This window comes from Anoplopoma fimbria, chromosome 11 (genome assembly GCF_027596085.1).
Source record: "Anoplopoma fimbria isolate UVic2021 breed Golden Eagle Sablefish chromosome 11, Afim_UVic_2022, whole genome shotgun sequence".
NCBI lineage: Eukaryota > Metazoa > Chordata > Actinopteri > Perciformes > Anoplopomatidae > Anoplopoma > Anoplopoma fimbria.
In genome coordinates this window covers 5,354,552-5,379,000 of record NC_072459.1, presented here as the reverse complement: position 1 = coordinate 5,379,000, position 24,449 = coordinate 5,354,552, and the positions used below count along the sequence as shown (strand labels likewise).

Genomic DNA, 24,449 nt, shown 5'->3' with positions numbered 1-24,449 from the left:
ATGTTTGTCTTTAGTGACTAACACCAAAACCACCGATTAATCAACTCAAAGGGCGGAGTCCTAACTAATGTCACAATTTTCAATAAATGTATTGTCTGAATCCCAAATAATTAAAACTAAGAATACTGTAGTTCAATCAATCCAAACCAAGCTTTATGAATCTCTGACGGATCCACCTTTACTTATACTTGGCCTGTCCTCTACCAAAGAAATTCTTGGGCTTACTTAAGACTAATATGGTTTTGTTGAATAATTGATAACTTGATTTAATTAACAGATCTGTAAAACCAAATTTCTCCACAAAGAATAACGCCAAAAAAACACCATTTAAATCTTGTGTTAACAACACATTTTGTGGAAATGGTTCTTTTAATAAGTCATTCAGCATTAAAAATCATAAAGAAGATAGAAATCTTAGTTGACCAACACAAAAACCAACGATTAGTCACATAAGAGGGGGCAGCCCTAACTAATAAGCCAATTTCAATTAATAAATGTCTGAATCCCAAATTATTGAAACAAAGAATACTCTAGTTTCTATCAAACAAATTGTAAGAATTTATTGTTCTTTTTAGTTCATATCGTCTTCGACAGAAACTATTTTTCTCCTGGTTTTGTCTGTTTTCATCTTTGAAGTGCTGCAGTGTTTATTTTGTTCACCAGCTCTGAAGTGCAGCTTCTGTTGGTTTGAGGGTAACAGAAGTCAGTGTTTCATGCAGCTGTCATGCTTTCTTTATTTTAAGATTTAGCGTTTTTCTTCAGGTTGTATAAAGATAACTATTGATTCTCTAAACTTCTTTCACATCCTCACTATTTATAGCTTTTTGAAGCTAACTGAGATATGAGTTACAGTCTATGTGCTGCTGTTGGTTTTTCTCGTTCTCTCGATTCCTCGCGGAGCTTCATGATTGTTGAGGAAATCCTGATCCGATGCATCTGCAGCAGATCTGTTTATGTAACACCAGTTTAGTAGAGCGCTGCATTGCTGTGTGTGCAGTCTGACTCTTTGGGGAGTTATTCTGTCTGCACCACTTAAGTGGAGAGGACTTTGTTTCCTTCTGCACTGACAATATTAGGGGAAAGTTTAGTCATTTTGTACAATCTGGGTTTTGGTTTTAATAGTTGTTATTAACATTTTTGTCTCGCCAATTGAGTGTCTGGGAATTTGGGGTTATTTCCAGAAAGGTGTCTCGTATGGGAGGCAGCATGAGTGACCAGGCAGGTTGCAAACAAACCCTCCAAATCAAAGAGAAATGGAAGTCAAATGATTACCCAAACTGTGTATTTTCTGTCAAAATATGGGGTTTCTTGCTACTTATGTCCCTGTCTTACTGTTCTCCGATGGAAAGCTGCTACTGCTTTCAAATCACTGCTATTAACTTGAGTGAGTAAAATATTATCCGATGGCCAGAGTCATAACAAAACAACAACAACACCATCATTACATACACTATTTGTCAGATGCTTTCATCCTCGGAGGCCTAGAAGACCATAAATGCATTTTTGAAATCGTGCGGTCAGAATCAGAGGCAGAGCAGTGACTGCGTCTGTTTGAGCAACACAGAGTAAGATGGACGATTTGAGTAAAGCCTCGTTGGTTTGGCTCCTGAGACGCATCGCAGCAGAAACATCATTTGGCTCCGAGTCAGTCGGATGCTCACGATTTGACCACATGACTTTGACACGTTCTTGATCTCGCTCATCTCTCTGTGGCTGCAAACACTCTGGTGATTACCATGACGATGCTGCAGTTGATGGCAGATGCTATCAGTTGGCTGTTTTGTTGTTGTTTGTAGGCTTGCTCAGACTTTGATATCTGGTCAAGCAACATCATCCTGTAGAAAATGAAGATGATACGTTTCATGTTTTTTGTCTCGCGTGTTTTCACTTGTGAGTGTTCAAGCTTCAGTGGAGAGCATGTGATTTATAAACACAAATATGCTGGTGTTTGAATCTGAATGTGTGTTCGTTGCAAATGTGTTAGGTTATTTATTAAGTGCACATGGATCAGTGTGTGTGTGTGTGTGTGCGTGTGCGTGTGTCAGTCTGGCTGTGGTTGTGTGTTTTGTGCTGATTCATTAGACTGGAGAATCAATTCTTTCAGAGAGAAAGAGAGAGACTGGTGGTACCAGGCACTTCCACCCCAGAGGGAGACGGATGGAGGGGTGAGACAGAGGAGGGGAGGGATGGAGATAAACAGAGGCAGTGAGGACGAGGGAATGTTAAAGAGACGTGAGGCCAAGAAAACTAGCTCCTGTACGCGGCTTTACCTGCTCTATCGAAAAGACTGTTACTCAAAACTCCGACTACTCATCCTGCTTTTTAACGAGGTCCCAGCTGCTGTTGGGGTTTCTGGAAAGTCCGCATGCGTAAACCCACAGAGAATATCTGGAAAGTTAACAAAAGAAAAAAGTGTCTTGTTTCACACAGTCATTGCATCAGAACTGTGGCTCAGACTGTAGGCCTTTTAAAAACATTCAGATAAACCAGTTAAAGAAGTAAAAACATATTTTGCTGAACTTCTCATAGCTCTTGCAACATGACCAAATATTGCCAGTAAACGTTTGCCTTGTTCTAAGGAGATCTCACACCGAAAAACATCAGGAACGAGGAAGTTTTTAAGCTGTTGTTATGCACATCACAATCAAAAAAATTCAGGGAAAAAAACCATCTTTAAAACGATAAAGGTGAAATGTTTGATTTGAACTGCATGTCTCCAACAACAGATAAGCTCTCATTAAATTTTTGTAGATGTCTGCACCGACTCTGTGCTGGTGAATGTCTCAGCTCTGTCTCACAGAAACAACCGCTACTTGAAGCATTTATTTAGGATGTTACGTGATGAAAAAAATAAAAAGGCACAGAGTAACTTTGTCTTTGGCTGCTGAGTTGCGGCTGAATTGCGGCCAGGCGGAGGCAATGCACTCAGCTGTGTGTGTAGTTAGCTGATAGCTGATAGCTTAAAGCCAAACACACCAAAAACATCACTAGTGAGCAAACTGTTTTCACCATAGACATACAGTCTATGATTTCCCCCTCACTCTGTCTCTGGCCACAGAACAGCGGCTGGGAGTCGGCGATGCCCTCAGCTGTGTTATCATTAGCCACTCCTACCAACTGGAGGCCGGTTAAGAGTAGTGAGTGAGGAGTCAGCGGGCAGTCAATGGCGGTTGTTTTGTGAGAGTCTGAGTAACCGTAACCATGAGAGATCCTCGAGTATGCAGCCATAAATGAACACCGGAAATATTTAGCAGTTTGCTTCAGCAGAATGTGAGATTAGCCGCGGACAGACACGGAGTTGAATACTCACACATGTACTCACGCATTCGAGCAATCTTATGATCCTTATGAAGGAAATAAGAAGGCAAACCAATTAGAAAGATTTTAGTTTACAATGATCTAAAAAAGCTGCAGAGCCTCACATTAAAAAAGATGGAACCAGAGAGAGTTTGGTGTTTTTTCTGAAACGATTAATCGACTATCAACATAGTACCTTTTTTTTTTTTTTCCATTGATAGACCGATCCATGAATTGCTTTAGCTCTGAATTCAGGGCTGAGTGGGTTTTTACAAACTTTACCTCAATTTTGTTCTGAAAACCAGGTTCAGTTGAAACGATAGCCTTCATTTTGAATATGTATGTTTCTGTGTTCATGTTCACATTCCCTGATAATCTCTCAGACCACTGACTTTGGTTTGACCTGGACGGGATGCCAGCATACCTGCTAGTAATGTAGCGCACACACACACACACACACTTCCAGCGTTACTGCCAGATGTGTGATTTGATTCCTCAACACACACTTGAGCAGCGTACAGTGTGTGTGTGTGTGTGTGTGTGTGTGTGTGTGTGTGTGTGTGTGTGTGTGTGTGTGTGTGTGTGTGTGTGTGTGTGTGTGTGTGTGTGTGTGTGTGTGTGTGTGTGTGTGTGTGTGTGTGTGTGTGTGTGTGTGTGTGTGTGTGTGTGTGTGTGTGTTGAGAGGTAGGAAGAGACAAAAACCTCAAGAGAATAGATGTAAAGTTTATTGACTCTACAACAAAGTTGTGAAACAAAGTTTGAACTTCTGTTCTTCGTCTTGGCATTGATGGTTTCTCCTCTTCCTCCTCCGCTCTCTCTCTCTCTCAGCCTCTTGTTGAGTTTCTCACTTGTTCTTTTCTCCGTCTCTGCGTGTTTATAAAGGCAGAGTCATATTACGCCCTGAGAGTTTTCTGCTTCGACCACAGACTGGGGCTCAGCGGAGGGAAGGGGAGAAAGATCTGTGGAGGTTTTTTTGTGTGGAAGTGTGTGTGTGTGTGTGTGTGTGTGGGGAGAGAACGTGTGTGTGTGTGTGTGGTGGTGGGGGGGCGATCTTAAGGAGTCCGTCTCCTGTCGAAGAATGCATGGTGCTCTGCCCTGGGTTAACCCTCCCTCTATGTATGCATGTATGTGTGTGTGTGCAGATTGGGTGAGTAAGAGCTTTGTTGCTGAGTCTAGTCTTAATAAAGGAAGCTTTTGAATTGGTTTCCAAGGCGACCAGCGCAGTTGCCGGGGATGAGAAGTGCCTCGCAGGCCTGAGGGCATTAAAAGTCTGCAGCTCGGCACGTCAGGCAGCAGAGCTCGCTGGTAGAAACGCATCAGTTGTGGGTAAAATGGTCAGAAGATGCTACTGACAGCACTACAGTATCTGTTAGGAACCCACACACACACATGAAATAAGATGAAACTATGACTCCATCTGGACGGTCCAGTAAACGCTGAGTCACACTGAAACGTTGTGACCACGAAGCTTCAGTATCGGCAATCCAACAGACAGAGGATGAGCTAATATTGACACACACACACACACACACTCAGCAGAGCTTTGATCTGTGTGTTTGTGGGTGTGCTCCAGCTGTCTGTCTGACATCCTGTTGGTAACACACACACACACACACACACACACACACACACACACACACACACACACACACACACACACACACACACACACCACGCTGAGCTGATTCATAGGATCTTACCTCTTGACAAGTTGCGAATGCTCGATGAGTCTATCTGTACGAACAGACGGAAAATATTCATTTTATTGGTATTTCTTCACGTTGTAGACGTCGCTGTGGCCGAGCACTGTTGCAGCTTGAAATCTGTACTTTCACGTTGTGAGTCCTCATCCTTTGCGATGTCACAGCGAGGACACACATAAAACACTGAATGGACTGACTTTAAGTTCAACGTTTTATTGTCCTCAGTGGCCCGAGAAGTCATCTCTTGACAGCTGCTTCAGCTCAATGTGAACGGATCTTGAACTGTTTATCCGTCCTCAAAGTCAACACATTGTTTTTTGTAGTTTGTGGTGAAAACAGTAAATTCCCCATCAGCTCTTTTGTGCAATACGATTCCCTCTCAGTTGTGCTGCAGCCACAGATTTTCCCCGACCATTTTCAGCTTTTATATTTACGCCGATATTCATTTGTTTTCATGCTTTGCTGAGCAGATTGTGGTTTGTATCGGGGGAAATACTACTAAACATCTCACATGTTATGTAATCTGTAATCCTTTTTTCTGTCGTTTGGCGTTCAATGAATCGATAAGTCAGTGTTTAAGTGTTTGGTTGTTTTTTTAAATAGAGTTGAAGACAAAGCTTTTAACATTCCTCCCACCCTTCACCACCTCCTCCCTCCCTCTTTCTCTCTCCTCACCCACACATTGCCTTCCACCTACTAACTTTTTTTTTTTTTATGCAGTAAAGCACATTTTCTGCTACTTTCGGTCTCTTTTTCTCATTCCTCCCATCATCGCTCTCCGTCTGTTTTATCTCTCTCCTGACTAAAACTTCTCACGGTCTTGCCGGTCTCCTCACCCCCCACACCTAGACACACTTACAGATGAATGGCCACACACACAAACACACACTCGTCTGTCCAGTTGGCATCACGTTGCCCCGAGGCCTGTCTGTGGTGATGAAGGGTGTGTGGTCTCACCAAGTTGGACAGAGTGGAGAGGTTGTTGAGTGACAAATAATAAAACATTAAACCAAACTGACAAATCAAACTTGTGTAAAAACAATCAGGGCTGATTTATTAGTGGTGACTGAATTAAAGTTAAAGAGATTTAAAGAAGAAAAACGCAGATTAGAAAGTAATGGTGGTGCTTAAAAGCCTATTAAGGTAATGTTGCGGCTAATTTAAGTGTTTAATAGGGATGCAATGATTCAACTGTTTCCGTCCTGATAGTGATACCGGGGCTTTTTGTTATTGGCCAATACGAGTACCGATCGGATTGCAATTTTGAGAGACTGTGATCATTCTGTGATCTATAAGGAGACTTCAGGCTTTATTTAAACATTGCTTACCTAACTTTGTAAAACAAAAAGTAACAAATACATAACTGAGTTGTTATTTGTTATTGACATAAGTTATACACCAGCAACTTGGTGAAAAAAGAAGTGTAAACTTTTTAATGCAGAGACAGATTGGTCAAAATTGAAGGAATTTTAATTCCAGTATATAAAAATAGAGATGAACTAGATTGTCACAGATACCTGGTCCATCTATTATAGTCAGTTCCTGCCCGATTGCCAATCTGTTTTGCCAATCTAATATCTGACAGTGTTTCAAGTAAAAGATTAGTCTTGTTTGGATACTACTTCAATCCCTTTTCTTGATATTGATCCGTCTGAATGTGACTTTCTTGTCTCAACAAAGGTTACATTATTTGATTAAATACTAGCGAGTCTACCATTGGTTTTGACGGTATTTGGTCGTAAGCAAAAGCATTGGACAAATTCTAAATTTGACCTGATGATGAAAGTTTACAATTCATCATGAGGGGACGATGAATGTCTTCATAAAATGTCATGGCAATCATCCAATAAGAAACTTTGAGAAAAGCTTACATTGGTTGATGAAATACTTCTACAAGCAGTTTGACCTCGTTGAGAAACTCACAGCTCCACATCAGCCCTTAAAAGTTGCTCAACACTCTTGGACGCTCCAACGAGGCGTGGCGCTTCACTCGGACCGGATCCAGAACTTGAACTTGAACCTCCCAGGTTGGGATCAGGAACAATGTTATTGGAGCATTTCTTCTGTTGCCATCAAAATCAGTCAATTTCTCGTGTGTGTGTGTGTGTGTGTGTGTGTGTGTGTGTGTGTGTGTGTGTGTGTGTGTGTGTGTGTGTGTGTGTGTGTGTGTGTGTGTGTGTGTGTGTGTGTGTGTGTGTGTGTGTGTGTGTGTGTGTGTGTGTGTGTGTGTGTGTGTGTGTGTGTGTGTGTGTGTGTGTCACTAGCTGAGGGGGAGGATGCAAATGAGACGGGATTGTTTCTCTAGTGGGTGGGTGGAGTTGTTTGGCTTGTCTTGTTGTAGACTGCCTTTTGCCAGACGTCTAAGGAGTTTGTGATTGTGTGTGCATGTTTTGTGTGTATGTGTGGAGGGAAAAAAGGGAGTTGGAGAAAATGCTGAATGAAAAGTTTAGCGCTAAAACCAGTTAGTCTTTTGTTGTCTGAAGTTTGACGTGTAAAAGTTTTCTTTGATTTTCTTTTTTAAACTTTTTTCTCGGTCATAGACGGTCTAATCCTCGTCCTGTGTGTGGTCAACCTGCACATTCATACTTGGATCTAGTGATCCGTCCTTCCTTCCTGTCCGTCCCAATCTTCTGTCACGTTTGTGCGTGTGTGTGCGTGAATGTGTGTGTGTGTGTCCGACATGGAGGACAATGCCCTCTGTTTGTCTGTATTCAGACCGTGAAATCGCTTTATCCTTGCTAACGCTCTCTCTCTGCATCACCGGGCAATTGCACAGTGTGTGTGTTTGAGGTGTGTGTGTGTGTGTGTTTTGTTTGAGTGTTTGAGAAAGAGACAGTGATTCAGTGATTATGAGTTACTGTAGGCCTCCATTGTGTGCAAGCAGGCTTCTCTGGTGAGCAATGCAGCACATCTCTGCATTGCTACATGTTGTTTTTTTTCAGAGATCTTTATGTTAAACCAGAGTGTCATTCAACAGGTTGCTCAAAGATTTAAGTCTCCAATGTTGTGAGGAACATTTTTCCAACACTGTACCACCCCAGACTGCTTGTCTCATTGCTGCGGTTCATTTTATTGATGCTTTCATTATTCCATTTCCAAATTGAATTGAAGAGGCGTTTGAATTACTTTGCTTTGAGTCAGTGTTTCCAGCTCTACACAGAGTCAATGGCGGCCTTTATTCTTTGGTGTTACAGCTCTGTGATTCTGTGTGTTTGAACTGAGAGAGACGCCTCTGAAGTTCTTGGCTAAGCAGTCTGAGAATTAGCAGCAGTTCCCTTTTATCTCATTACTGTTTTTGATCCGCATATCTTACATTTAAGCATATCTTTATGTGACATGTTTTGAAGAGGCAATCAGTCCTGGATGTTTATCAGAAGTGTAATCAGGATAAGTTGAGGAACGGAATTGGCAATTACCATTTTAAAATAAATAGGAGTCTTGCTTTGTTTTTACTCACGCTAGCATCATGACCCTTTGATTCAGACGGAAATGACTCAACAACTATTAAATGGATTGTGTTGAAATTTAGTGTAGACATTGATGTCCCTCTCAGAATGAATTGTAGTAACTTTGGTGGTCCTCTGACTTTTCGTGCCAAATATGTGTTTATGGGTATCTGGTAATCCAGAGCACGGACCGATCGGCGTCCTGTGAGGATCTTCTAGCAGCTACAGGTGTGGTTTAGGTGTTTGTGAGACGACGCTGAGAGGTGACTGTTCGTTTAAAACAACAATGGCGACTCCCCAGGACGTTAGCGTAGATAAGATAAGATAAGATAAGATAATCCTTTATTAGTCCCGCAGCGGGGAAATTTGCAGGCTTACAGCAGCGTAGAGTAAAGTGCACACAAGAGACATAGTAGAAGAAAGACAAGATAAAAGAAAAAAATGAAAATAAAAAATAAACAAAAAACAAGTATTATAAATAAGCAATAAAAAACAGTAGAAAATCAACAATAACTGAAATATTATATCTACAGACAGAAAAAACTATTTTAACTATTATTTAACTATTATTGCAACTATTAGATGCTGCAGTAGCATCAGTTATATTAGAATTGGAGAGTATTTCTTCATTGAAAGAATGGCCAACAATGAAACTGAAGACTTTTCTCTATGTGAAAGATGTTTTTGCTATTTCTCCTGACTCGCTTCGGCAAGCATTTGATTGGCAGGTGGCCCATCAAAGTATTTGTTTAAAGGGCCTTCTTCCAAACTGTTTACAATGACGGCTTCTCAGATGGTTCTGTGTAACAAGCCATCTGTCATTCAGGTTCAAATCGAACGGATAAACTTTCAGAAAATCTGCTGTGGTGATTTATTGTTTCCAGACGTTGCATATCTTTGCGTGTGTGTGTGTGTACGCTCTTATTTATACTAGATAAGTTTGTGTATCTGTTTTTAACACAACAGCCTTGCGGTTGCAGAGGAAGGGTCACACATTTACACATTTAATATCTATTTAGGACTTTATTATTGGCCAATGAGCAGATGCCATGGGGGAGGGAGCTTAACTCAGAGGAAACACACACATACATTAATGACATCATGACCGGGAATCCTCCACCAGCTGTCCTCTGACATCACCATGATCAGGGAGTGTGTGTGTGTGTATGTGTGTGTGTGACTCATGGGCCACTGTTGAGCTTTTATATAATTTTTTGTCGCTGTCTTTATCACACACACTTTGTTTGCCCTCTCTCCTAAAAGCTATTAAAACCTCTGCCCTGCTTTACCGCTGTTCTGCTGCCTGTCGGACATATTTTACTCGGTATTATGTGGAATGACACAAGTTTGAAATAGGAGATGGAAGTTGCCATATTTCCTGTCAGAGGTGCTAGAGATCAGCCAAATGTCTCGGCTCTGACATTTAAATAGTAATTAGTGGTCTTATTTCTTTTCCCAATGCGCTGACAGATTTCTTTGCGCTCTTTTCTTGCACAGCCAGCTTTAAATTTGTGGTAGTTGCTGTAAAGATTTGTGATGAATGAGTTGTGGTCATTGTTGCATTGCTGGAATACACCGACAAACCACTGCTGTCCATCTGTTTTCAGTCCTCATGATCAGTGGTGGAACGCTAACTTTCTCTGTTCACTTACTTTCCTTGTCAGTTTTCCTCACTTAAAAAGGTCTTTACTCACCGGGGGCATGACAAATAAACAACACCAAATGCAAGATATCCGTCTTCTAATAATATATCTCTCTTAGGCTTTTATTGTGAAGGGAAAGAATGTAAGGAGTGGATTGGGTCTGCGCTGCCTTGGTCAAGGTCATAAGTAGTAATAAAGTTTGCTGTCTTCTTTCTGACTACAGAACCTCTGTGTTGTTTCAATAACATAGGCACAACTGAACCCTTTCTGCAAAATATGATTGGTTTAATGCTTTTATTTGTGTTAAATCAACCTTGTTCCAAAACAGAAATATGTCACTTTTTAATTTTATAAAATTGTTAAAAGAGTTCATGTTTGAAACAGTATTTTTTTTTTTAACACGCCCAAGGTGTATAAAGGCCTTAACTTTGCAGCAAAGCAGCGCAACATGTGTCTCCATTATTCAGTTATTAGCATCTTTCTTTCTTTGAGTTATTTCTGAAGCTACAGCCAGGAGACGGTTAGCTTAGCTTAGCTTAGCTTAGCATGAAGACTGGAAATGTGAGAACAGCCGGCCTGGCTCTGTCCGACGGTCCAAAAGCTGAATAGTTAACACATTGAGGTGTTACGGTTGTTAAGTGTTGGACTATTTATTGCCCAGGTGCGGTAACTTCATGGAGTCTTGTCGACACTGTGAAGTTTTTGTAGTAAATAAATAAATGAGATATGACGTGTTTATTGGTGAACTTTAGAGGGACTGAAAAGCAGATTTTGAAACTTTTTGGACAGAGCTTCACCACCTGTTTCCACTCTTTATGCTAAGCTAAGCTAACTGTCTGCTGACTGTAGCTCCATATTTAGCATGCGACAATGGTTATCAATCTACCTATGCGAAATAAATCAAATAACTATATATCCAAATATGGAAAAAACTATTATTTTAAGCTAGCAGAATACTGGATATTTCTCTTTATTTGTGCTTAGTTTGACCCTCTCACCATGAGTGAATGTTCCTCTCACACCTCCAGCTGTCTGAGGTGTTATTGTAGTGAAAAAGTGGAGGGAGTTAGAGTTAGGTAGGTTTCTATAAACCTGGAGTCAGAAGAAGAGCGTTACCAAGAAATGAAGGAGGGAACTTATAGCTGTGGAGGGATAAAAGGAAGGAAGGAAAGAAAGAAAGAAAGAAAGAAAGAAAGAAAGAAAGAAGAGTAAAGATGAATGGATTTGTAAATAATTCCTCCTTGTCATTATGGAAGTACAAAATATAAGAACCCTGTCAGTGGATTTATGAATGGGAAATAAAAGAGAAGGAAATAAAATATATGTAGTTATAATATCTTCCATGAAAATAGAGGATAATATTGGAAGGAAAATATAAAACCAACTTTCCACACAGTCTTAATTCAAACACGAGAGAACTCCCCAGATTCCCTCTTATTCCTCTGCATTTTTAATCCACATTCCTACAGGCTTATGTAAGCAGTGTGCTCAAGTGTGTGTGTGTGTGTGTGTGTGTGTGTGTGTGTGTGTTTCTCACAAGTGTGTGTGTGTGTGTGTGTGTGTATGTAGCTGCTAGCATGTGTGTGTTTGCGCTAATTTATGTAAGCAGTGTGCTCAAGTGTGTGCGTGTTTCTCACAAGTGTGTGTGTGTGTGTGTGTGTGTGTGTGTGTGTGTGTGTGTGTGTGTGTGTGTGTGTGTGTGTGTGTGTGTGTGTGTGTGTGTGTGTGTGTGTGTGTGTGTGTGTGTGTGTGTGTGTGTGTGTGTGTGTGTGTGTGTGGCTGCTAGCATGTGTGTGTGTTTGCGCTAATTTGCAGTTTAGACCAATTTAGCCTAGTTGTGTACTCGCGTCACAGTTCTTGAGTGTAGCTTTTTATTTTATCAGCTCGGCTTCATTTGCGGGACTAACAAAGAGAGGACTCTGAAGTTTGCTGCTGATTACACACACACTTAAACACACACACATGCAGAGTGCTGGTTTTGAGCATCTGCGTCATCTGGTGCTGGAAATTGCCATGAGCTTTGTTATAGGGTTCTAATTTCTCCCCTTCCATTACACCTAACCAGTGTGTTACTTCTGGTTTACAGCTCAGAATTACCAGTTTAACAGTCCTCTGCCCTCTCAGTCACACATTTAATTAACTTTCTATTTTGAAAGGTAAACCTTTTCTCCATCAATCACAGCTTTAAACTGGCAGATACTGGCATATATACAGGATGTATAAATATATAATCTGCTCCTGGTAGTGAAATATTCTCGGGCAGCAACCTTCGATTCTGCCGAGTGAAGCTGATGCAGAAGTGTCTTAAAACTTGCATTCTCTCTACAGGCCAGTAGGGGGCGACTCCTCCGGTTGCAAAAATAAGTCAGATTGTATGGAAGTCTATGAGAAAATGACTTTACTCCTCACCTGATTTATTACCTCAGTGAACATTGTAAAAATGAGTTTATGGTCTCAATCTCTAGTTTCAAGTCTTCTTCAATACAGCATGATGTTCATTTAGTAAATTTAGGTTTAAATAAACCATAAAGCAGGGTATAATTTAGGGCGGGGCTTACTGTGATTGACAGGTTGCTACCATTACATTACAGTCATTTAGCAGACGCTTTTATCCAAAGCGACTTACAATCAGTAGTATATTACATATCATTACATATCATTCACCCATTCACACACTGATGACAGGCTACCATGCAAGGTGCCACCATCAGACTCTAACTAACATTCATGCTCCATCCAGTCCACACCGATGGCAAGCCTTCGGGAGCAATTTGGGGTTAAGTGTCTTGCCCAAGGACACATCGACTGCCGAAGCACGGTATCGAACCATCGACCCTCTGATTGGAGAACTACCTTGCTCTCCACTACGCCACAGCCGGCAGAGACGTATACGGCGTCTCTATGTCACTCCTCCGCATTCAAAATATGATTACATCCGTTCATCAGTTGCCAAAAAAGGGAAAAAGGCGACAGCCACTTCTTATATGATTGTACTGCATAAAAGTGATTAAACAAAATAATTGCCAACAAACCGTTATTTAGACTAGAATATACGTCCCTTCTAACATTGTTGTGCAGCTGAAGGTGAACTTAGATTGGTCTTTTCATCGTTCAGTATAAAAGCTTGCTTTGTTGTGAATTTCCTTGACGGGACCCTCACAGTTACGGGTCTCCTGGTGTGGAGTTCACTGGACTTCACAACGACACCACCGCTGTCACACAAATCCACTTCCTGCCTGGACAGGTGAGACACTTATTTTTTCTGAATGTAAGGACTCCCTTTTGTGACGAGAGTGGTAGACCAAAGTGATGTGTGATGTTCACTTTGCTCTGTGATAATAGGGCCGCCTGCTGTCACTGCTGGATGACAACACCATCCACCTGTGGGAGCTGGTGGCCGGGGCCCCTAGAGAGGTGGGAGGAGTCAAGAGAGAAGGCCTGGTCTATCTACAGGAAGTGGATAGCTACAGCCTCCCAGGAAGACCTGGCATTGAAAGCTGCAGGTACGTTAAAGCCTGTTGATAAATTTTCTTATTTTCAAATGTTTTGCACATGCACAAGAAATTCACAGGAAAGGATGCATGCCAACAATCTGAAGTCTTAAGGATTATAACTTAAAATGACACAACTTGCATTCTCTCTAATGGCCAGCAGGGGGCGACTTCTCTGGTTGCAAAAAGAAGCTAGACTGTGTAGTGAAGCTTGACAGCCTCATCCTTCTCATTCTTCCTCTTCTTCCTCCTTCTCGTCTTGTCAGTGCCACTCGGGTGACCGTCCTCCTCTTGTTGAGGTCAAGCGACCTGCTGTGCGTCGGAACAGAGGGAGGGGGCGTGTACTTCCTGGAGTTGCCCCGTCTAACACTGAAGGACAACCAGACGCTGCTCCAGGATCAGGTCATGCAGAGGTGAGATTGTCACGTAGATCTGAGAGCAACAGTCAATGAATTAAGAAAAAAGGTAAATAGCATAAAGAGCCAAGTCCCTTGTTTTATGTTCGGGCTGAGACAGCTGGTGGACATATTTGTAAAGTTGATAATTGCATTAATAATAATAATATTCCAACTTATCTTTATTTTGAATCTATACATATAACGAATCACCCTTAAGTGCTTCCCGTGTTGATTGTCATAGTTTCTCCTTTCTCGGCATAAAATTCTCTTCTTGACTTAAATTCATTCTGTCCTCTTCGTCTCTGTCAGTGTGTCTTTATTTAAACACTCCAGTTTCCTCTTCTCACAGCTTCAGCTGAGCGGGTCGGACACACACACACACACACACATGCAGAAACAAATATCCCGCTTGACCCCGAACAGCAGCAGCAGGCAGGTCGGGGTCATGTGGTTCACGGACCATGAGAACGGTCAGATATCCTGAACGTTGCTTGGAGAGTAGAGATGCACTGGTAAAATGTGCTAATTCATAGTAATTAATACCAGTTTTTATATGTCTGAGTGAGAAGTTATGAAGTTAATGGTGTCTTTGGTTAAAGTTGGAAAATACCTGATGTAGATGTTGAGGCATCTGTTTTGGGACATTGCTTTTTTTTTTAGGAAAAGGAGTTTGGGTGGATAAAATATAATTCAGTGCAGTGCAATAAAATAGCAACAGTAAATATCAGTGTAGTTAAGCTCAAAAAGCAGCAACTTTCTTGCCTCTTTTGTTTATTTGCCTTGACAACTCACTCCAAAAAATGTTGACTGTCAGACTTCTTTTAAAAGACCTGAACAGCTTTTTACTGTCGGTGATGACAAAGTAACGTCTGTTTTGGTTCTTTCAGATGAGAAATTTCTATATTTGTGTTTTTTCCTCTATGTTCTTCACACTAGTTTAAAGTGAGCGGGTCTCGGTTAGATAAGGGTGACGTCGCATACATTTGTTTACCAATCAGGATTAAGTAACATTTCATCAAAATATGTCACGAAGAAACAGATTTTTATACTCTTGATCAATACAAACTTATTGTTTCCCCCCTAAACATTAACTTTAAATGTTGCTTATTAAGACAAAAACATTAAATGTGATAAAGACAATGCAAAAAAGTTTTCCGGGGCTTTAAACCAGACACATTAGGATTCTTGTCAGTCAACTTAATTTGAGTCAATTAGTGGTCATTAAATGTAAATGTAATGTTCTTAAGTAGCTGTTTGAATTGCTGACAAAACTGTTGTAAACTCTGCAAACTTTCTTAATAAGGCAAATGGGAATGGCTTTTAATTCATGATGTGCCAAAACACCATAAAACAGCACAAACTGAGAGCAACTATTACGGCGCGGCTATTACATTGTCTGGTGTTAATTTGTCCAGTAAACGTAGTAGTTTCTAAGTTTTTCATGCGTCATATTTCCTCGCTGCGTTCCTGTGTCGATGCGCCGACATCACAGAGTTAATGTGTTTCTTCTTTTTCATTCTGCTGTGTGATGGTCGGACTGGAGCTCAAACCCCTCATTAAGCAGGCTTGTTTAGGGAAGTGGGCAGAACTGAGGCCTAACGAGGGCCCTGATAAGGCGTGTGTGCGTGTGTGTGTGTGTGTGTGTGTGTGTGTGTGTGTGTGTGTGTGTGTGTGTGTGTGTGTGTGTGTGTGTGTGTGTGTGTGTGTGTGTGTGTGTGTGTGTGTGTGTGTGTGTGTGCAAAGGAGGGGAGGTTTTAGACAGGGAGGCTTTGTACCGGCTGCCAAAACACGGTGTTCCGGTTGGGGAAGTGTTTCAGCTGAATCTCTAACGTGTACGTAGACACACACACACACACACACACACACACACACACACACACAGAGAGAGAGGCTCATCACTGGGACTCTGCAGCAGGATGCTGGATTCCCTAAAAATACTTGTGAACGGAGAGACAGACAATGGAATGCTTTGTCGGGGATGTTTCTGCCTCCGTGCTTCCGGAGAGGATCTTCCTCAGTAAACGCTACCAAAGCAGTCAAAAGTGTGTGTGTGTGTACGTGTGTGTGTGTGTGTGTGTGTCTGTGTGTGTGTGTTTCATGCAAGCTGACTTCTATGATGGTTCTGCCTCATCCTCAGCAGAGAAACCAGAAAGCTGCATTTATGTCTTTTTTCTTTCCCACTTTGTTTGTTTGTTTTCTCTTCTCTCTGATGCTTACTCTCCCGTTTTTTTCCGTTTCTTCTCCGTTCTTCGCTGAGGGAATCCTCTGACATCTTCAGGGTGTGTCCGTCTCCACATTCCTCAGCTGCCTCAGAGGAATGTCTAGTTCACAAACTCCAGACTCATGATGATTTGACTGCTGTTGTTGTTGTTGTTGGAAGAGCAACGTGTGGTTGTATCAGAGTTTACACAGATGGTCTGAACTTGAAGTTGATTATATAAGTTTTTGTAATTTGTCTTCCGGTTGTTTTGGTGCAAAATAAAAGGCTGCGTTGGAGCATCTTTTGCTGTCCAGTCCGAGAGTTTAATTAACCAACTGGATTATCAATAAGCAAACATTGTTGAGAATTGATTGTTGAAAATTGATTGTAAAAATGTCATCATTATTTATTTATTTTATAGTGAGAACCCTCGTTCAAAACTTACATTTAAATGAACATGGCTAATTACGAACAATTAACGTGAATAGTATACGAAACAAAATAGTCTGATGTTGCTTTTACACCTGTTATTTGGTTTATTTGTTCCGGACAAAGAGAAAAACATTATACATTGTTGCATTTTAGTTCTGGTTTCGTTCCTGTTCACGCTGACTTTTTACAAACAAAGCAAGTGAAAACATGAATTCAAACAGACTGACAGGTAACTTAATGATTTGACCATTCTGTTGATTTTCATCCTGTATCATCAGGACCCACAAGGGAAAATTAAATTCAGGTGACTGACAGAAGTTAATGCACTTTAATGCTACTGATGTGTATATTGCTGATCTTTGATTAACTGACAACTGTGATAGTCTGACTATAAGCAGTATTAGTATTTTTAGACTGCGATGCGATGTCGCTGTCTTTTTAGTGAACTTAATGAACTGACAAAGTACACAGAGTTGTATCCAATCCAAGCACAGCGGTTTTAACAGTTTCTGACCCCTTAATCAGGGAAAATACCCACGCTCATGTGTTCTATTCATGGCTTTAATTACAGATAAATTATTTGATTGCTTCTTGACCAGATTTCAAGATCAGCAGATGGATTTAATAGTAGTTAAGCTTTTGAAATCATTATAAAATCACATTTCTTTTATCATAAATTCCTGAAGTTGTGGTGTGACATTGGCTATCACACCACGAACGAACTGCACCAGAGTCCGTTCACCTTCGCAGCCGTTCTCAGATCAGTTGTTTGTATCGCACCAGGGTTCAACTGACAGCTTTCACACTAATTTCAGCATTTATCATTTCTTCTTTTGTCAATATGGCGCCCTCCTTCATAGACAATTATTTCACCTTGTTTTGACCTATAAACATTTTGTAATTCACAGCATGTGGGATAATGGGTAATGTTTTGTGTTCCCAGCCTGCCAGATGATTACAGATGTGGGAAATCCTTGGGGCCGGTGGAATCTCTTCAGGAGCATCCCCAGCAGTCAGGGAAGATTCTGATTGGCTACAGCCGAGGCCTGGTGGTCCTCTGGGATCTGAGCACCCGACATACCGAGCAGCTCTTCCTGGGCAAGCAGGTACCTGGTTTACAGAGTTTAGTTCACATTGGTGTAACTTTTTTACTGACAATGTTTTATGATTAATATTTCATTTTTGTACGCCTTTTTTTTTTTATCACCATGTTCTGGACATGTTAGTGTTTACTGAAACAATCCACAGAGGAATAACTTAAATTAAAAATAAAGTAGATGTCTTTCTAAATAGGTCTTCTATCTTACTGTTTCCATAACAACAAAAGACCAAAGATGCACTTGACTCTTATCTAATCAAGTCCAACGGCAATTCCTTCCTTCTTCGTTATTAACTGACTATCTATAAGTTGTAATAATACTGCTATGCAACCTGGTTTACTATTTATACCGTGTGTGACCCCCCTCCCCCTTGCAGCAGCTGGAGAGCCTGGTGTGGGAACGATCTGGAAACTTATTTGTGAGTTCCCATAACGATGGGGGCTACTCTGTGTGGGCTGTTACTAACGGCAACACCTACAATCACCAGCCAGTGTCCTCCACCATCCCATATGGTGAGAAGTGCATACATCTCACACAAACACACACACACACAAGTATGTATAAGCACATGTCATCCAGGTTTGGTCTCATCCACAAAGACTAATATAATGTCCGATAATTAATGAATCATTTCAATTAGTTCTGACATATCGCGACTCATAGTTGCTTGTTATTATGGTGAGGATTAAGCCACCGGGGGCTTTTTCTTTGTCAATATATATTTCAAAAATGTTGGGTTTTTTTTATGAAAACTTTCACACAGAACGTAAATATTATACATTGAAAAAGCTGCCTGTTTTTTTTTTTATGAAACAAGGTTTATTTTCTGGAGCTAACAAATTGCAAATAAAGGCCTAAAACAATCAAGATAACAAACTTTATTTCTCCTTTCAACCTCAACAAAGTGAGTGCAGACCAGATTCTTACCTTTCACAATAAAAGCCCTAGACCTTCACTAAGAAGGACAAATAAAAGATCTTACAGTAATTTAGGCTATTCAACAGTTTATCTCAGACAGACTGCCAGATTCTGCTCTGGATCTGGATCAATAGGTTCCTGGTAGTCATCCCTCTTTTGAACTAAAAGGCTTTTCTAGATTATTTCTTTTTACATTTTGAGTCCAACCAACGTCTCTGTAATGTTTTTTTTAACTTTCCTGTTCCTGATTGTCTGCTGCAGGTCCGTTTCCCTGTAAGGCCGTCAACAAGATCCTGTGGAGAACAACACAGACAGGGTGAGTGTGTGACTTATTTTGTGACGTATATTTCCTGTTTGAATCCTGCAGTCAGACTAGACATTTTCTTTTATCACAGTAGCAGTTAATATTTACTCCTGTCTTTTTATTTAAATTAAGTGTAAGACTCACTTTTTTTTCCTTTTCAATTGTCTTTTCTTTGAATTATTTTTATTGTCTTTTTTTATTACACTATAAATACATTTTCACCTGGGTTTTGTGCCCTCATAAACCAAAACATTGTCTTATGCCCAAGAACACTGTTTGCTGTTGTTAACCGAAAGCAATACACTGATAAAAAGTTCTAAAAGTGAACAGAAGAATTGGTTCACAATCAACAGCTAATTGATGTTTTCACACTCATTGCCCATCAAATTATTTAATAAAAGCTTTTTTTTACTCTTAAAAGTTCAAAATAAACACCATGCCGTGAATATAAAAATTCCAGATTAATGATGCCTTACTATACTGGAAACACTAGCTCGAAGTTTTTCTAGATAATCGATGATATTGACATTAATATGAATATTGTTTCTGTGTTCTTCGCTCTAGTTCTCCAGTGTTGTTGTACAGTGGAGGGATGCCCAGAGCCAGCTACGGTGACCGCCACTGTCTGACCATTCAACAGGACAAAGATCACGTCACTCTGGACTTCACATCCCGAGTCATCGACTTCTTCACCGTCCACAGCATTGAGCAGGAGAAAGGTCAACGTTAATGATGTGTATCTGGGGATTTTCTCCAAATGTTTCAGGAGCATCAGCACTTCATTCTATCTTGTTTCCATTTCCCTCAGAGTTTGATGAAGCGTCTGCGTTGGTAGTTCTGCTGGAAGAGGAGCTGGTTGTGATTGACCTCAAGACCCCCGGCTGGCCGTCACTGCCCACCCCCTACCTGGCTCCTCTCCACTCCTCAGCCATCACCTGCTCCTTCCACGTCTCCAGCGTCCCGCCCAAACTCTGGGAGAGGCTGGTCAACGCTGGCAAAGCACAGCAGGGCCGACAACAAGCACACGGGGTGAGAGGAACACTACCAAGTCTGAATTTGTCTTATGTGGCTGTCAGTACTCTTTCAATATGTTTTAAATACTTGGAATTATGTCCTTAAACCATTTACCCAAGTAGGTTCACAAAAAAATGTGATCTCTAATCAAAAGTGAATAATCCATAAACTGTAAATAAGAAGTGGACCTAGTCACCGTGACGTCACCCTCAAGTGCGGCATTTTGGCTGTGACCATCTTGTTTTTGGACCTGAAGTGAGACGAGACAGTGGAGCTAAGTACAACCGGACGCTGAATAAGACATTTTCAAGAGACCAAAACTTTAATTAATGGTAAACATGCTGCGAAAGAGTTAAAGTTGTAAAACGAAAACACAGACAACACCGCGGTGGTGACATGTCAATCAGTGTGTAGCCCCGCCCTAAACCATACTGTGCTTTATGGTCTATTTGACTCTAAATGGACCATAATTTACTAAATGAACATCATTCTGTATTGAAGAAGACTTGAAACTAAAGATTGAGACCATAAACTCATGTTTACTGAGGTAATGAATCAAGTGAGAAGTAGAGTCATTTTCTCATAGACTTCTATAGAACCGGACAAATTTCAGTACTTTAAGCAAGTTTAAGGTACTTCAGCATTAGTTTTACTTTTCAGACTCGGTGGAGGCCGTCTGGAAAAAAGACAAATTTCAGACTGTCTGTTATCTTTTTATACAAACTGGACTTTGTCACAGAGACAACATTGATGTTGACTGTGTCTACTTTAACAAACTTGTTTCGGCATCATCAAAAGAAACATTAAGCAGCTTAACCTGAGAACACCTTAAAGAGAGTATGGCCAATAGCCAGGCTGCTCATGCTTTAAACGTGGACATCAATACCAATCAGTGTGATCACGTTTTTCCACACAATACCAAATAGCTGTCAGGGGTCAATGAAGGCTCAGTCGCTGCCTCTGTTTATAAGTGGACGGCAGTATAAATGGGTAATACATTCAGTGAAAATATTAAGGTTTAATTTAAGGATATTGAAGTTAAATTTAGGTTTTACTGTTGGTGCTACTAGTTTATCTGAGCTCACTGGCTGGCAGCTAAACAGCTATTCAGGAGCGTGACCACCAGTGTGTTAACTTTAAGAGCAGGTGTAAGCAGTTAAAGGCTTTGCAAAGGATTTTGCAGCTTAGATCAGCTGTTCGATCAGTAGGCGATAACACTATCACACAAACACACACACAGCTGGTACGCTCATTAATCATCTCTGTCTGTCTGTCCGGAGCCAAACCAGAGAGACTGGCACTATAACAGAGCAAACCCAACAAATCTGAGCTACTGTGAACACATTTCATCCATATTTAAAGGCCTTTATGTTGTGGCCAGTACATTTTGAGCCTGTGTTATAAATTTAAAGAGTTATGGATTGTATTGTTGTTCAATGTGTGACATATTTATACATTTTCATTTTGTTGGAGTTCTAACTTTTCTCCAATCTTTGTCTTTTTGTGCAGAGTTGGCCCATTTGTGGAGGGAAAAACATCGCTCCTCCACCCAAACAACAGGAGCTGCTGTTGACAGGGTACACACACACACACACACACACACACACACACACACACACACACACACACACACACACACACACACACACACACACACACACACACACACGCATATATAAACAGTCACAGTCTGCGTCCACAGGTGGAGCCAGTTTTTATTTTTTCATGACAAAAATCTGCTGCTTTCTTTTTTCTTTTCTGACGTGAAGCACGTGGATATCCTGAAATAAAATTGGATCAACATGTGACTTGTCTTGACAATGAAAATTTGTCAGCATTGTGATTGCAACAAGGAATTCCCTGAGGCAACTGGCATTAATGTTGCCAGCTGCAGATGTTTGCCTGAGCTAGCATTGTCATAGGGGACAAGGAGACACAATGACAGCGTGTAAAGCCAAACAGCTGGATAGGTTGGAATTTGAGGAGATGCCACAGACGCTGGGTCGGTTTTATCAGTTAGTATACAAAATCATTTATACTATCAGAAAATTTTACAACATGTGCAACGTCAGACGTTAATCAAACGGAGACTTTGTCGCTGAGAGATAATTTATTTCTCCTGCTATTTTTAATAGCCAACAAAATATGTGTTAATGTAAAGAAGGTTTACATCTGAGACACACAGTTGCCCGTCTATTAGATGAACCTTGTTCCTTCTATTGCAAACCTTTGTAGCAGGAGATGGACAAGACAGTAGAAACATCAAGTCTCTGACAATCGGCCGTATGTGTGCAGCTTATAAACCCTTTCCATAATATATAATTATATAATAAGTAATGAAAAACACCAAATGACATCCTCAGAAATGACAAATGTGTTAAATTCACTCCTCAGTAATACAGTCAAAACAAAAAACTGACCATACACCACTCTGCACTGCTCATGAATACACAAAGAATTCAGAATTGAGTAGCTGTTTGGATCTGAACATGCCAGCCTACACACACACATGCACACACACCTGCACTATCCTGATCAATTTGCACTGAAGTACTTTTTAATCCTGATTGCATGTTTGTGTGTTTTTATAGTCACGAGGACGGCACTGTGCGTTTCTGGGATGCGTCGGGCGTCGCTCTCACTCCGATGTACAAACTCGGCACAGCCAACGTTTTCCACACCGACTGCGACCCTAGCGACGACCCTCAGGACCCTAGCGACGACCCCGACATGCAGCAGGAGGAGGAGTGGCCTCCCTTCAGGAAGGTGAGAACCGGGGAGGCGAGCATGAGAAGAAGTGAAACGAAGTGAGAATAAAGAGAGTTAAGGTCTTTCCTCTAGAGAGATCAGGGCGCAGGGTTTTATTTTACAGGCTGTGGGAATAAAAACAGTCCTCTTAACATAACATCTGTGGCTACATCTGTGGCCTAATTCTCTCATCTGATTGTTCTCATGTGTTTGGTTCTCAGACAGGACCCACCCCATTGTTCCTGTTATTAAAACTTGACTCTGAAGGAACCGCAGTCTGATTCTGTTTCTGGGCAGAATTACATTTAAATGTACTGATTCAGCGTCGGGAGGAAGAATTACACGTGGAGGAAAACTGACGGAGTAGTTCGACTTTAGATATTTAAATCAATTTAAACGTATTCTTGACCTAAAGTTGGAAATGTTTCTGTGTTTGCGGCTTATGACCAGGATGAGCATATATTATGTGTAGATGACCGCAATTAAAGGAAAGTGAAGAGACATAAGTAGATTTTCTGCTAAATTTAGTTTTTTTATGACCTTCAGCAGAAACGGCTAATGAGGGTAGCTGTCACTGGAAGTCTGTCGTCATGTGTTAGGAATTTAATAGCAGAAATGTGTTGAAACAAACAGATTTTGAGTGATGCATTTAACAGTGACAAATAGATTTAATTAGTTTCTGGCGTCTTTTCTTCCTCTTCACTCTTTCGCTCCCCCCAACCTTTCCTGGTGTATCCTGTGGTAACAGAGCTGCATGTTCAGGAATGTGGCTCTCATATGGGATGAAGAGCCTTTCCCCCTTTTCTTTTCTTTTTTTTCCTCCTGTGTAATGAAAACCAGACCCATCAGCCCACTCTTTCTGTGAATGTCTGTGTGTGAGTGTGTATGTGTGTATGTGTGTATGTGTGTATGTGTGTGTGTGTGTGTTAGTGACCGACTACTCCTTGTTTTGCGGAGATCCATGTGAGAGGGGATTCTATTGGAATTCCTACGATCTGGAGAGACAGATTAATGCACATGTTTTGCTGAGTGTGTTTGAGGGGAAAGAGGGATTGTTGTCCTGGCATTTGGCAGAAAGTAGAGGAAGGAGGAGAGCTTTCAGGAGGTGCATTTTGATGTCGGTGTGCATGAACTGAATTTGTTTGTAATTGATTCGGATCAAAGATTTAGAATGAAACAAAACTGTTTTGTAAAGTTATAGAGAACTTGCTGCAGTTGGAGGTGGAGAGTTTAAAAGAAAACACAACTAGCTACTAGAATAAAACCCTGATTCATGCCTACGTGTGTCTCTGTGTATTTGTTTGTGTGTAGGTGGGCTGTTTCGACCCGTACAGTGATGACCCCAGACTGGGCATCCAGAAGATCAGTCTGTGCAAATACAGCAACAAGCTGGTGGTGGCTGGAACTGCTGGACAGGTAAATAAATCGTACATACATGTTTTGAGCTCCGTCACACAACGTTTCAGATCATTTCTAGAAGACGCAACACTGTTATTATTCAAAGTGCTTTTAAAGAAACAAAGCACTGTCTCTCAGATAAATGGTCTTTTCATCCATTGTTGGCAAAAACGATTGTGTTTCAGCCAGAAGCCACCATCATCCATTATACAGTATATGTATTTGAAATAGATCATTAAATAACTATTGAGATAATATTTTGCTGAGATACTGTGAATACCGTGGGAGAACACAGTCAATGTGTATTGAATTCTGTTATTAAGCTGTGAATGCTGAGATACCATATAGATAATGCAG

The 24,449-nt window shown here is 40.9% G+C and overlaps 1 protein-coding gene across 1 annotated transcript in view; it reads left to right on the top strand.

The window, feature by feature from the left end:
• llgl1 (LLGL scribble cell polarity complex component 1) overlaps positions 1-24,449 on the top strand; it is a 37,385-nt gene that overhangs the window by 3,493 nt on the left and 9,443 nt on the right. The window contains exons 3-13 of the mRNA XM_054607019.1: positions 13,252-13,333; positions 13,432-13,592; positions 13,847-13,993; positions 17,554-17,716; positions 18,087-18,222; positions 18,890-18,944; positions 19,497-19,651; positions 19,741-19,961; positions 21,456-21,523; positions 22,538-22,712; positions 24,006-24,110. Of these exons, the coding sequence (XP_054462994.1) occupies positions 13,252-13,333; positions 13,432-13,592; positions 13,847-13,993; positions 17,554-17,716; positions 18,087-18,222; positions 18,890-18,944; positions 19,497-19,651; positions 19,741-19,961; positions 21,456-21,523; positions 22,538-22,712; positions 24,006-24,110 (1,468 nt within the window). The remainder of the gene's footprint in view (positions 1-13,251; positions 13,334-13,431; positions 13,593-13,846; positions 13,994-17,553; positions 17,717-18,086; positions 18,223-18,889; positions 18,945-19,496; positions 19,652-19,740; positions 19,962-21,455; positions 21,524-22,537; positions 22,713-24,005; positions 24,111-24,449) is intronic.